Genomic DNA, 12,547 nt, shown 5'->3' with positions numbered 1-12,547 from the left:
GGTCAAAGACGAGAAGCAGAGGTCTCCAACTTAGCCCCAGAGTCAGGGACCAGCACCCACGAGGCCTCCGTCTGTACCCACTGCAGAATGTCAGCACCTTGGGCCCAGGGGCTCTAGAGCCCAGGAGGTCGCTCCCAGCTCCACCCACATGGAGCTCGTGGAGCAGTGGTGGCCTCTGCAGCCAGTTCAGCAGCCCCAACATGTCGAGACCCCGGGCTGAGCAGAGATGAGGACCATTGGTTCTGTCTCCCTGTGTGCAACCCTCTGCCCCACCTGGCCTGCGATTGCTAAAGGGTGCAGCCAGGTTTCTTCCAGAATCCCCACCTGCACAGTGGGCTCCCGGCTCTGCCACTGCCCCCTTTCTGCCCCCTGTCTTCTCTGGCTGTTGACGGTGGGGGACAACAGCTCTGCCTTGCCCCAGAGTCGTTCAGAGAGAGAAGGGCTGGGAATCTGTCCACGCGCTGTCTGCCTGAGCTCGGTGCTCAGTAGATTGAGTGGCATCAGCATCCTTCTTCAGAAAGAGTGTCCCTCGGTGGTGCCTGCGCTGGAAGCCTTGCCTTTCATCTTGCAGCAGAAGGAAATGCCTCATTAAAGGGAGTGAGTTGGGACCCGACGGGGGAAGCGAGCTTCTGTCTGTGCCTTTCCTGTGAAACCGTTCACACGAGAGATCAGAGGTTGTGAGAATGTGGACACCCCTTGATTAGATCTGGCTGTGGCTGTCCCTGTCCCCTGAGCAAGCGAGGAGTGCAGAGTCTGGGCTGGGAAAGCAAAGCTGAGAGTCCAGCTGTACCCAGGGCCCAGGAGGAAAAGGACACGAGTCTTCCACCCTGCAGGGCGCATGCTGCTGGGCTCCAAGCTCAGGAACACTGTGGGGCCCAGAATCTGCTCCAGAGGGGACCTGACTCCTAGATGGGCCTTCCATGTCACCAGCTGGGCGGTCATTCCTATGGGACGCACACCCCTGAAGACCTGTCTCTCCCAACAGCCTGACGGGTACGTCGGTCCCAGATCTCATTGTCAGCACCCACCATCAAATGTGGCTCCTCTTCCAGACCGATGGCAGCGGCAGCTCCCTGGGATTCAAGGCTTCTTACGAAGGTAACTGCTTTCGGGGAGCCAGATGACTCCCCCAACCCCTGAGAACCAGAGACTAGGCGTCTGGCTTTGGAGTCAGAAAGCCCTGGTTTGAATCCTGGTCCTGCCCTCCATCCGCTTCCTCTCCTTAGGCACATTCTCTGACTTCTACAGCCCCCTTTGCTCTGAGAGCCCTCCTGAGTTGTTCTGAGCATTATCTGAGATAAATCACGTACAATTCTGGTCTCCCCACCCCAGGCACATTAATCAATTTCATCCCCAATTCATGCCTAGCTCTTGTAGGCTTTAAGAGGCCCTCCAAGCTTTCTTAGCCTTGCTTATTGATGAAATCCTTACCCTGGGACAGCAGTCTGCCAAGCTACCCTATTTAAGTGTTGTAGTGATAAGTAAGTGACTCTGTGCATCAGGCTAGGGACAGACACCCAGCATCATTGGTGGCCTAACGAGGAGGATGCAGGCCAGGATCTTTGTGTGTTACTGGGCACAAGCCCGAAAGGAGTGCCCCGTGTTGGGTCGATGAAACACCACCACCATTGCCCTTCCATGTGCTTCCAAAGCTCTGGTTGGCCAATGACTGCTGCTCCTGCTGCCCAGAATAAGAGAAGGAAGGAGAAGCCATTCTGGAAGTGATCGTTAGGGCACCCGTTGGGTGCCAGGCTCAAGACCAGCTCCAACAGGTGTGGCAGAGCCAGGCCTCACCTCAAGGGGCTTGTGTGCTGCAGGTGAGACAGAGGAGAGAACAAATGGAATGTTGAAAGTAAGGTGGCTGCTTGGCTGGTGCAGGGCCACAGAGAGTGAGGGTGAGCCTTGATTTCTCCAAGGGACCGGATGCTGCTAGGGAGGCAGGATGTACCTGCTGCACAGGGTTCTCCTGTGCCAGGACATACGGAGGCATGTCAGCCTCCACGAGCTGCTCCAACAAAGTACCACAAACTGGGGGCTTACAGCCAGAGTCTGAAGTCTAGGGTGCGAGAGCCATGAGCCCCGGGGACTCTGGGAAGATGCCTGCCTTGCCTCACAGCTGTCAGGCCTTGGCGCTCTTCGGCTGGCAGCTGCATGCCTGTAGTCTCCGCCCCTGCTGTCACTCACGTTCCCGGTGCCTCTGCTCCTCCTCGCGTGAGGACACCAGCATTTAGGAGGAAGTGCCCCTCTCCTCCGAAACAGCCTCATCTTACTCGATTGCATCTGTCAAGAGTCTGTTTCCAAACAAGGTCACATGTACAGGTGACAGGTGTCGGAACTGCAGCATTCTTTGGAGGGAGGGGACCCAGTTCAGCCCACACCACAGAGCTTAGTCCATATTTCATGTGCGGATGTGTCCCCTGGGGCCGAGATGAGGGTTGCTCTGTTGTAAGAGTGGGAAGCCCTGGGACTAGACAAGGCAGAGCAGCAGACACAGGTGCTTGGCGGTGACAGATGCTGGTGCTGTCACTTCCTAGCCCCATGAGCGGTCATGAAACCTGTTCAAGGCTCTCTTTCTCCATCTGTGAAATGGAGATAAAGATGCAGCCAGGCTCACCCTGGTCCCGTGAAGATGGTCACATTAAAAACTGAAAACAAGAAGTGTAGGACATCGCAAGGTGGCTAGTGAGTGAGCAGTGTGTAAGGGCACGGTACTGAAATGAATGGGCTCTTCTGGAGTGCGAAATTACACACAAGCCGCCATGGGCAGTGGGAAATGCGCCAGAGGAGAAATCGGAGTCCTTGGTTCAGGTCTGGGCTCTCTGCCCCTCACCACTTTCAGATGGAAACAGATTCGGATGCAAAGCGTCTGAAGTTCCCGCCTCCCCCCTTTCTTAAATGCTGTGACTGTTCGGCAGAGGATGTCCCCAGAAGGGAGGGAGGCGGGATCCCAAGCCATCCGCATGCCCCTATTCTGTCTGCACACCGCCCGTGGTTTGCATCTGACACACGGTGCGGGCGCCTGGGAGGGGCTGGCGGCGCCCAGCAGCAGGCAGGACACGAGGATGCTGATGGGGCCAAGCTGTTGGCTGAGTTGGTAGGACAAGGTGAAGTGTGGGTAGATAGCAAGTCCTGTTTTAAGATTCAAAAAAAAGTAGCTCCCAGGTTTTACCCACCGCGAGCTTAGTCATGCTTTCTTCTGCCCCATCAGGCATCAGAGAGGGGAGCTTAGCTGTGTGGATCTCAACCTGAGATACATACGGGGAGGATTTAGGCCAATCCCTGAGAGAAATGTTGATGACCCTAAGTGTTTGTTGGAGGGGAAAGTGCCTCTGGGGACTAGCGAGCCGCATGGAGATGTTTGAAGAGTTGTCAGGTGCGAGAGAGGGATCACATCACGTCTGTTTGCTGTGATTTCTTTGGGAAAGGGCCGGGACTTTTGTTGAGCCTGCTAGTGGTAAGAGCTTTAGGTTCCTTGTTGCCTCTGGGTTTTCAAACAGCAGCATGCCAAGGCTCAAAATCCCCATGAGCCCCCGAGGGAGGGCAGGGAAGGCCAGCAGGGAGGGCTGTGACCCTGCCCTGCCCCCATTTCTTTTTCTTTCCTTTTACTTGATTGATCTCATTCAGTGCTCACAATGGTACACAGGCTGCTGTTTCTTTTTATTTTATTTTGTTATGATTTTCCACTTCATTATTATTAATCTTATCATGCCTAATGTACAAATTAAACTTTATCATAGGTCTTTATATAGAGAAAAATGTAGTATTAGGGTACTTAATTTTTTCATTTATTTATTTTAAGTTTTACTTAAGGCACACAAACATCATGCACTCTGAGTGACAGGCTGCTCTTTCATGGCTGAGGCCTCAGAGGCAGAGGGCTGGAGTCACCTGCTGAGGCCACACAGAGTGGTGTGGAATCCAAGCCCCTGCGTCTAGCTTCAAAGCCCAGGATTGGGCAGCCTGCACTGGGAGAATGTCTATTCCATGTGAGATTTCTAGCAACCAAAGCCTTGCCCCAGCCACATAGCCCATACGCCTATCATGAGCCTGGACTCTGTGACACTAGCGGTGGGTTTTTGTTCATGAGTCCATGTCACTCAACCAGTACTGATTAACTTCCTGTTATGTGCCCAGTGCTGTTCTGGGTGCTGTGAGTATAGTAGCAAGCTAGATGTGGTCTCAGAACATGCACTGTGTGAGTGCTGATCACAGGCTGGGTGTTGGCGTGACTTCTCCTTGGACCCATGGAAAACTGGGAAGGAGAGGCTGGGTGTTTCCATCCGTCGCTGACAAGCAGGGTGACATGAGGTTCTGCACAAAGTGACAGCAGGTCCTATGAAGATGGAATAGACCCTGGAATTGGACCTGGCATGGTCATAGCCGTGTGACCTTGGAACAGTCATGTGGTTCTCGCTGAGCCTTGGTTTCCCCAGTAGTAAAATGGAGAATAATGCCAACCCTATAGCATCATCTCGACGGTGAAATGGGACCACAGAGAGCTCCCTGGGCACTGCCTGGCCCAGAGAGCACTCACCCCAGGGGGAAACCAAAGTGCCTCTCCACCCAAACTTTCCAGGCACTGTCTCCAGGCCGGGCCTGGTTCTGCCCCCATGGGGCCTGTGCTGGCTTTGCTAGGCTCCCGTTTTAGATCCCTGCCTCACAACAGCACCCCTGTAGGGATCTCCCTCCCCAGACTGGCTGAGAAATGAGGTGGCTCACTGTGGCCGCAGTGTAGGGGTAGAGGCAGAATCTGGGGCACACACAGCCTAGAGACCTCAAAAAACATTAGAACTTGGTCAGAGAAGCCAGCCTAGGAGGGGTTCAACCAAGTGAACCCACTTCCTCCTGGTCCTTGCCAGCTTTGCCTTCATTTGCTAGGGATGCAGCCAGTCCGTGTCGCACCTTCATGGCCAGGAGCCCCGTGGGTGCAGGGAAGTGGTGGGCTGAGATCCTGAGCCCACGGTGACTCTGTCCCTGCCCGCCCGTTCTCTGGGCTTCTCTCACCTGCACCTCCTGGTCCTCCTCCACCTCTCGGCTGCCCCTTCACAGCTCCTGTGTGGCTCCTTACTGCCCTTCCTCGGGGTCCATCCTCAGCCTTCAGTCCTGCTGTTCTAGAACTTTCTGCAGTTAGTCTCACCTACCCCCCATGACATCAACTTCCACAACTGTTCCCATTTGCATTTCAGTCAACTTGTTACACGTTTAACTTTAATTTTTATTTTTTGAAAGAGAAAGGTTAATTAATCTTCCATCCACTGGTTAATTCTGTAAATGCCCAAGTGCCTTTAACAGCTGGGGTTGGGCCAGGCTGAAACCAGGAGCCCAAAACTCCATCCAGGTCTCCCACATGGGTGGCAGGAACCCAGTACTTGGCCCATCACCTGCTGCCCTGGAAGCATGCATATTAGCAGGAAGCTAGAACCAGAAGCAAAGCCGGGATTTGAACCCAGGCACTGTGATATGGGATGCAGGCATCCTGGGTGGCATCCTAACCCCTGTGCCAAATGCCCGTGCCTACCTTTTGCATGTCTTTATAATTCCCCTTCAAGCATCTCAAACCCAGCCCATCTGCATGGGTCTACTCAGGCTGCTGTACAAAATGCCTCCAACGGGGTGCTTTAAGCAACAGAAATTTCTTTTCTCATAGTTCCGGGGCCTGGAAGTCCAGTGTTGGCCAGTTGGTTTCTGGTGAGGGCTCTCTGCCTGGCTGCAGGTGGCCGCCTTCTCACCCTGTCCATGCACGGCCTTTCCTCGGTGTGCGTGCACAGAGCATGCCTCCCCGTGAAGAGAGATTATTTTATGAAGACAGTAGTTAGTCCTGTTGGATCAGGCCCCACCTTTATGACCTCATTGAACTTGAATTACTTCCTTAGAGGCCACCTCTCAAAATACACGCACACCAGGATTAAGGGCCTCTGCCAATGAACTTGAAGAAATACAAAGATTCACTCCACAACACCATCCACAGCCAAGCTCCCTGTCTCCACTCCCACGCCCACATCCCTGCACCTGTGCCCTGCTTCTGGACCGTCATCACCGCCGTCCAGCCCGTGTCTGGGTCTCCTCCCCGCATACTCCTTTCCCTCTCCCCCTCTGCCCCTGGTTGCTGTAGGTGAGCCCCTCCCTTGACCTCTCTCACTTCAGTGGCAGCGCAGTCCTCCTACCCAGCATCCCTCACGCCAGCCCTCTCTTTCCCTCCCCCCCCCCCCCAAGCTGCCACTGGAGTGCAATGATTTTCCCAGAATCCAAATCTGGCAGTTCGCTTCTACTTTACACCAAACACTGGAATGAGAACTTTCTGTTGATGTTAGGCCAATGTACAGATTCTTTCACATGCACTCCAAGTTCCCCATGAGAGTAACTCCAAACCAAATTCCGGCTCCTGTGATTCCATTCAAGACAGAGGTGACAGTTTATTCGCCTCTCAGTGGTCCATGGCTTTGCTGGGCAAAGCTCTGTAGCACTAAGCCACCATGACTTCTCACATGGGCCCCCTCTCAGCTCTGTTTTGCCCACGTTACCATCTCTTGGCGTTTGGGTGCCCGGAGCCTATGCACATGGTCCCTGTAGGCTTTGGGGCTGGAGAAACCCAGTTTAAAATCAGGCTTTTCTGTGGACTCCCTGCCGGCCAGTCCCTCCTGTGCCTTCTGGTCTGTGAGCCCAGTGAAGAGAGGGCTAATGACCCATTAGCTCTCCAGGGTCTTACGAGGGCTCAATGTGGTGAAGAGCCCAGCGGAGGGCGTGGCATTTCGGAGATGCTCCAGTGCCAGCTTGTTCCCTGGCCTTCCTTCCCAGGCCTGCGGCTCTTCTCCCAAGCTGCACCATTGCCCAAAGCTTCAGCCTGGCCCCCGCCCTCCCTGAGCCCCCTGGATCTGTGAGGCACTCCGCGCAGGAGAGACATCAGGGTTCAGGAATAGCAGGTGGTTGGGATGGATGGTATTTGAGGGCAGGAACCTCCTGATCCGTTTTCCCACCCCTCCCCCAGGCATTCCTACCGTAGGGCAGGCAGGTGGCACTGCAGTTTCTGCCGTGTCGCCTCTCCCATCCCCCTGCCTCGTTAAAAGCATGAGCCCCGGTGGGAAAATTGGGGCATGTGCTTCCCAGAAATGCTTCTAGTTCCGCCTGTCACAATCCCAGGCCAGGGCGGGGGAGGGAACCCAGGATCTGTCACTATCTGAGCGCTCTGCGCTTAGAAACTCGGTCCCCCTCCATGGGGGCGGCCAGCTGTGGGAAACGCATTCATAGTTGCAATTGCTCTGCCTCCCAGTAGAACAAGAAATATTTAAGGAACAGGCAATTAGCACTTACCAGAAACATTATAAAATTACACACAACTTGCTAACAAGTTTTAGCATCAATCTGGAAGTCTCCTTCCCTTCTGACTGGAGCCTAGAATCCGCCGGCCTCCTGCTAAGTCTGGGAGGCTGGCCCTGGGGGAGGAAGGAGCTGGGACTTGACCCTGGAGGCAGGGAGGAGGTGGAGGGAGGTGGAGATTAGTGATTATGCAGATGGATGCCCAGCAGCCCGGGGCTCCTGTTAGGACTGAGCTCATCCGATTGCTCAGCCTTTCCTAAGGCCCTGAGATGTGTCTCGGACACTGTTCAGGACACTGGGGTGACGGCCTTGGCCTTCGCCTAATGTTAGCATACAGCAACTGCCATAGAGTGGGTACATAGGGAAGAGCAGCCACTGACCTGCCTGGAAGAGCTGAAGTCAGAGATTTGCTGGAAAGACGAAAGGGGCGTGGGCAGACACTGCTGCAAGGGGTGGCCTCGCTGGGGTCAACATGGAACCTCCATGGGAACCAAGTTGAGGGCAGAGCCCACATCCCTGTGGGCACGACTGGCCTCCTCAAAGGGTGGTGGTGGAGCCAGGTATGGAAGGAAGCCAAGGGCAATGGATCAGCGCATGGTCCCGCTCCCTTGGTGCCACTTCTGTCTGGCGGGGGAGGGGGGCGGGGGATGTCCGATGTGGAACCGTTCTCAGCCTCCCCTCCCCTGTTTTCCAGACCCTTCCCCTTCTTGTCTGGGCCCCATAAACTAGGAGGCCAGAACACTGCAACTTTGGCCGGGAAATCCGCAGGCCTAGCCCTCCTCAGCTAGTTGAGGGCTTTCTACAATACCTTTAAAGATTTCTCGGCCACTGAGAACCAAAGCTGCCTCCTCTTGGCGGAGCCCATCAGGACCCAGTCTGTCCCAGCCTCTGGTGGCTGGGCTGGGGAGCGGCAGAGGACACTGCCACATTCAGAGCTGGCAGGATGACATTTGTCCAGAGTAGAGTCCCTCCATGCACGGATTTCTGCAAATGGAAGCTCTGGTTTGGAGCTGCTGCAGACAGCATGGAGGAATCCTAAGGCTCCACACGGCCATGTTCACCCGTTTCCCAGCCTTCTTCAGCCAGTGCAGCCCCATTGGCAGTGCTGTATGGGACACAGGCCGGAAGAATGCCGCCCATCTCAGCCCTCTCTGTACCTGGGTGCTGCTCATGGAGGTCAAGTGCAGAGAGATGCACTGAGCCCCAGAGGGACACAGGGAGATGCACGCTGTCGCCACCTGCTGCTTCTCTGTCATCAGAAGCGGGGTGGGGTCTGGTTCTAAGGAGCAGCCCAGGACCTGCAGCCCCCTCCCCCGTGGTGTGCATGCGCCTCAGCTGGCCTGGGCACCGGGCGAGGAGCTTGTGCTCACGGATCTGGAGGACTTAGCCTGCGTGAGGCACTGGGATGGGGCTGGCTGGCCTGGAGCAGCTGACACCCTCCGGGATGCAGCTTAACCACAGATCCCTCAGTGAGCCAGGCCCTTCACCGTCTCCCTGGGCCACCTCCCTGCCCCATCCCCTGCCTCTTCACTTCCTCTACAGTGAGCATCTAGCTGCTTTCCAGTCTACACACTCATCCTCCATGCCCCACTGCCCGCTGCCCCCCCCATGCTCTCCTCCTGCCTCCCCTCCTTCCTGCAGCCTTTACTCCGTGCCCCCCCCCCCCCCCGTGTGTCCTGGGCTCTGTCCTCTGCCAGAAGCTAGGGGAGCAACATTCCAGAAGCACCACCATGTCAGTCCTCAGAGCGCTTAGCACAGAACAGGGAGCAACTGGCCCCGCATGGCAGCTTCGACCCCAGCACTAGCAGTGCCGTCCACGGGGCTGGCAGCAAGAAAGGGTCCTGGGCTGCCTGGGAGATCCCAGATGGGCAGAAGAGGACAGCAGGTGCCAGATGAGAGACCCGGGCTCTGCAAACAGCAGCGATGGCAATACCAGCGAGCGGACGCCAGCTAGTTACTGGTCACGTGCTATGCACTGGGCAGTTTGGCAAGCGCAGTATCTGTGAGGGCTCGTGGAATCCTCACGGCAGCCCTGGGAGATAGTGCTGAGGTTACCGTTCCCATTTCACAGATGAGAGAACCAAGGCTCAGAGAGAATAAGTGACGTGACCCAGGTCTGTTCCTTAGTATCAGGGCCAGGATTTGGAACCAGGACTTCCTGACCTCAGAGCCCTCACTCAGAGCCCTTCCTGTGGGTGGCTCCATTTTGTGTTGTAGAACTGTCAAGGTCAGTGATGGTCAAACTGGTCAAACACGAGGCTGGGCTGGGAGGGGCTGTCAGAGGTCCTGTCCTGTCATACTAAGGAGATAGGGTCTTTTTTTTTTTTTAAGATTTATTTATTTATTTGAAAGAGTTATACAGAGAGGAGAGGCAGATGGAGAGAGGTCTTCCATCTGCTGGCTTAGCTTTGGGAAAGAAGGGGGAGGGCGGAATCCAGGCGGATTCCCAGGCTTCTGGTTGGGACAGTCTCCATGAAGCCTGCCCCATGTCCCTCCCAGCAACCAGAGCTGTCTTCTCTGCTTCCCACAGGCCCTGTGGCCACATGCACACCACCATTGCCCATATCATCTGCTTTGGAATCATTTGTATCTCCAAGGGCAGCAGCCATGGGTCAGGTGGCTCCATATCTTTGGTGCTTGGGGTGGCTGCTGGCAGAGTGTCCCTGTAGTAGATATGAGCTGAATGGATGCATTCAGCAGTGTTACCTGTGGTCCAGGCACTGTGCAGAGTGCCGTGGTACATGGTAGTCATAAGTATGTAATTAGTGCCCCCTTTCATAAGGCTCACATTCGAGGGGTGGGGAAGGCCAACCTAGGAGCAAGGGGCTGAGCTGGGGAATGCCTGGCCAGATGGCGTACTGGGGACAGGCAGATTTGTGCCTTGTCATCCCTCAGCCCTGCCCCCCGTGTCTAGATCAGTAGCCAATAGAACACCTGTCGAATGAATTGACAAATAGTTATGAGGGGTGGTCAGTGTGATGACGAGAGAGAAGGGGATGCCATGAGAGCAAAGAAACAGGGCACCATCTGAGGTGTGTGGTCAGGGAACACATCTTGGAGGAGGTGACGTTTTACACGGAACCCTGTTAGCGTTAGGTTTGGGCCTGTGAAAGGGGAAGAAGCCATCGCCCCAGCTGAAGAACAATGACAAGTGAAGGGGCAAACAAAGCCCCACCCACAGGGACAGGCAGCAGATAGCAGCCCCAACTTGGCTCCCATCTTCCTCCCAACCCTGCCTCTCTTCTTGGAGCACACGGAAAAGGCAATAGATTTCTTTTCTTTACTTTTCTTTTCTTTTTTTAAGACAGTTATTTATTTAAAAGGTGGAGTTACAGAGAGAGAGAGACAGAGATTTCCAACTGCTGCTTCCCTCCCCAAATGGCCACAATGGCCAGGGCTGGGCCAGGCCAAAGCCAAGATCCAGGAGCTTCATCCAGGTCTCCCACATGGGTGTCAGAGGCCCAAACACTTGTGCCATCTTCCGCTATCCCAGAGCAGCCGGGACATGAATGGGTACCCATATGGGATGGGAAGCTGCTGGTGTCACAGGCGGTGGCTTTACTCACTACACCACAATGCCCAGTCAGTGATGCAGTCAGAGACAGGTGATGCATCCATTCTGCACAAATTTTGTCCGAAAGGAGGATTCTGATTCAGTACCAGAAATGGAAAACCCTGGGGAGAAGCCAGGGCAGCTGATCACAGATGATAGGGATCACACAGGTCAGGGGAGGGGAAGGAACTATGCTGTGTGGCAGAGCCCGGGCGTGGTGGAGTTCTGAGGTGTCCTAGAAGCTGTGGTCCTGTTTCCCAGCTTGCTGTTGGTAGTAAAAGGAGAGAGAGAGACACTTACAGAATTAGCTTAAACCAGGTAACAGGACATTGCATGCATGATTTTTCTCCGAGTCGGAATTCCATGATCTGTTTGCAGTGCTGCTTCCTAGCATCAGACTGCCCAGCCCCTGACCAAGAGGGCCCAGGTCAGCCCCTTGCAGGCAGGGCAGTGGAGCCCAGCGAATGCTCTACAGGAAGAAAGGGGCCCCTGATCCCTTCCCCCATCCCTATTAGTGATGATGCTGGGCGTGGAGGGAAGGTCCTGACCAGGACACAAGGCAGCCACTGGCCGGTGTACCTTTCCAGAAGGATCCTCCATGCTCGCGCTACACTGTGCTCTGTTCTTCCCAGTCATGGTTCTCCAGTCACCTCATCTCGCTGTGTCTTGGACCACTTTGCCAGATGCTGCTTTGAGCCTGACTTCTGCTTGAGGTCACTGGAACCCGGCAACCCTCCCCACCCCTGACGAATGTTGCACTGGAGAGGTGGCTCCTGTGCTCGCTCTCCAGTGCCGCTCTGCCTCCCTCTTTAACTGCTCACTGTTTCCAGCCCACGCCCCTCCTTCCCCTCCTCTCACGGTCACTGGTCTCTTGCTCTCCCCTCCAGGCCTCGCCATTGCCTTGTCTCTCAGTCCTTGTTCTCACTGCCTCTCTGTGCACTCATCTCTGGCTGCAGCCACGCCTTGTCACCCCGCAGTGTCACACATGCTGCTCTGGGGGCCTCTGTCCCTTCCGCTTCTTCACTCCCGCTTGCCACCCCTTTGTCACCCTTTGCTTGGCCTCTCTTGTCCCATAGCCCCTTCTGCTGATTGCACTTCCTTCCTTCTTTAGCCTAAGCCCTCTGGATGACAACTGGATCCCTGACTCCTGTCATTCCATGTCTCCAAACCCATCCTGCACCACCCCCCATCCCACCTGCCGTCCCTTTCTCCACTCCTATGTGAACCCAGTTTCTACAGGCTACTGGGACAAGCAGGCCATGTCCCTTGGTGGGGCACCAGAAGTTCGTGGCTATCTGTCTGGCCTGGGCTTCCTCTTCTTCAGAGTAGCTGCTTGTCAACCCACACCTGCTAGCTCACCTTCAGCAAAGACCATGACCTCTTCCCGGGTAGAAAACAGAGCCGGGGTCATCACAGGGTCTTCCTCAACTTCCTGTCATGTGACCTGAAAACTCACTGCCACCACCTCTCCCTTCTGCCCTGCTGTCACAAGGGAAGGCAGTCCCTCCTGGTCTCCAAGGCTGACCCTGCCGTCTGCTCCAGGTCCTCTGGCTCCTGCCTTCCTGGAGCTTCCTGCCATCATTCCCTGTTTCTTCCCCCATGCCTACAGTTAACTGCTCGCTCTCTCTTCCTCCCCATCCCTCCCCTTGACTTCCCCAGCATTTAAACGTGGTCATGTTT

General features: G+C 55.3%; 1 protein-coding gene across 1 annotated transcript in view; it reads left to right on the top strand.

The window, feature by feature from the left end:
- CSMD2 (CUB and Sushi multiple domains 2) overlaps positions 1-12,547 on the top strand; it is a 615,632-nt gene that overhangs the window by 347,625 nt on the left and 255,460 nt on the right. Inside the window, exon 12 of the mRNA XM_062193240.1 lies at positions 986-1,098. Within this exon, the coding sequence (XP_062049224.1) occupies positions 986-1,098 (113 nt within the window). The remainder of the gene's footprint in view (positions 1-985; positions 1,099-12,547) is intronic.

The sequence above is a fragment of the Lepus europaeus genome, chromosome 5 (genome assembly GCF_033115175.1).
Source record: "Lepus europaeus isolate LE1 chromosome 5, mLepTim1.pri, whole genome shotgun sequence".
NCBI classification, from domain to species: domain Eukaryota; kingdom Metazoa; phylum Chordata; class Mammalia; order Lagomorpha; family Leporidae; genus Lepus; species Lepus europaeus.
Note: the sequence above shows the minus strand (reverse complement) of the source record. Positions and strands in the feature narration are given on the sequence as shown.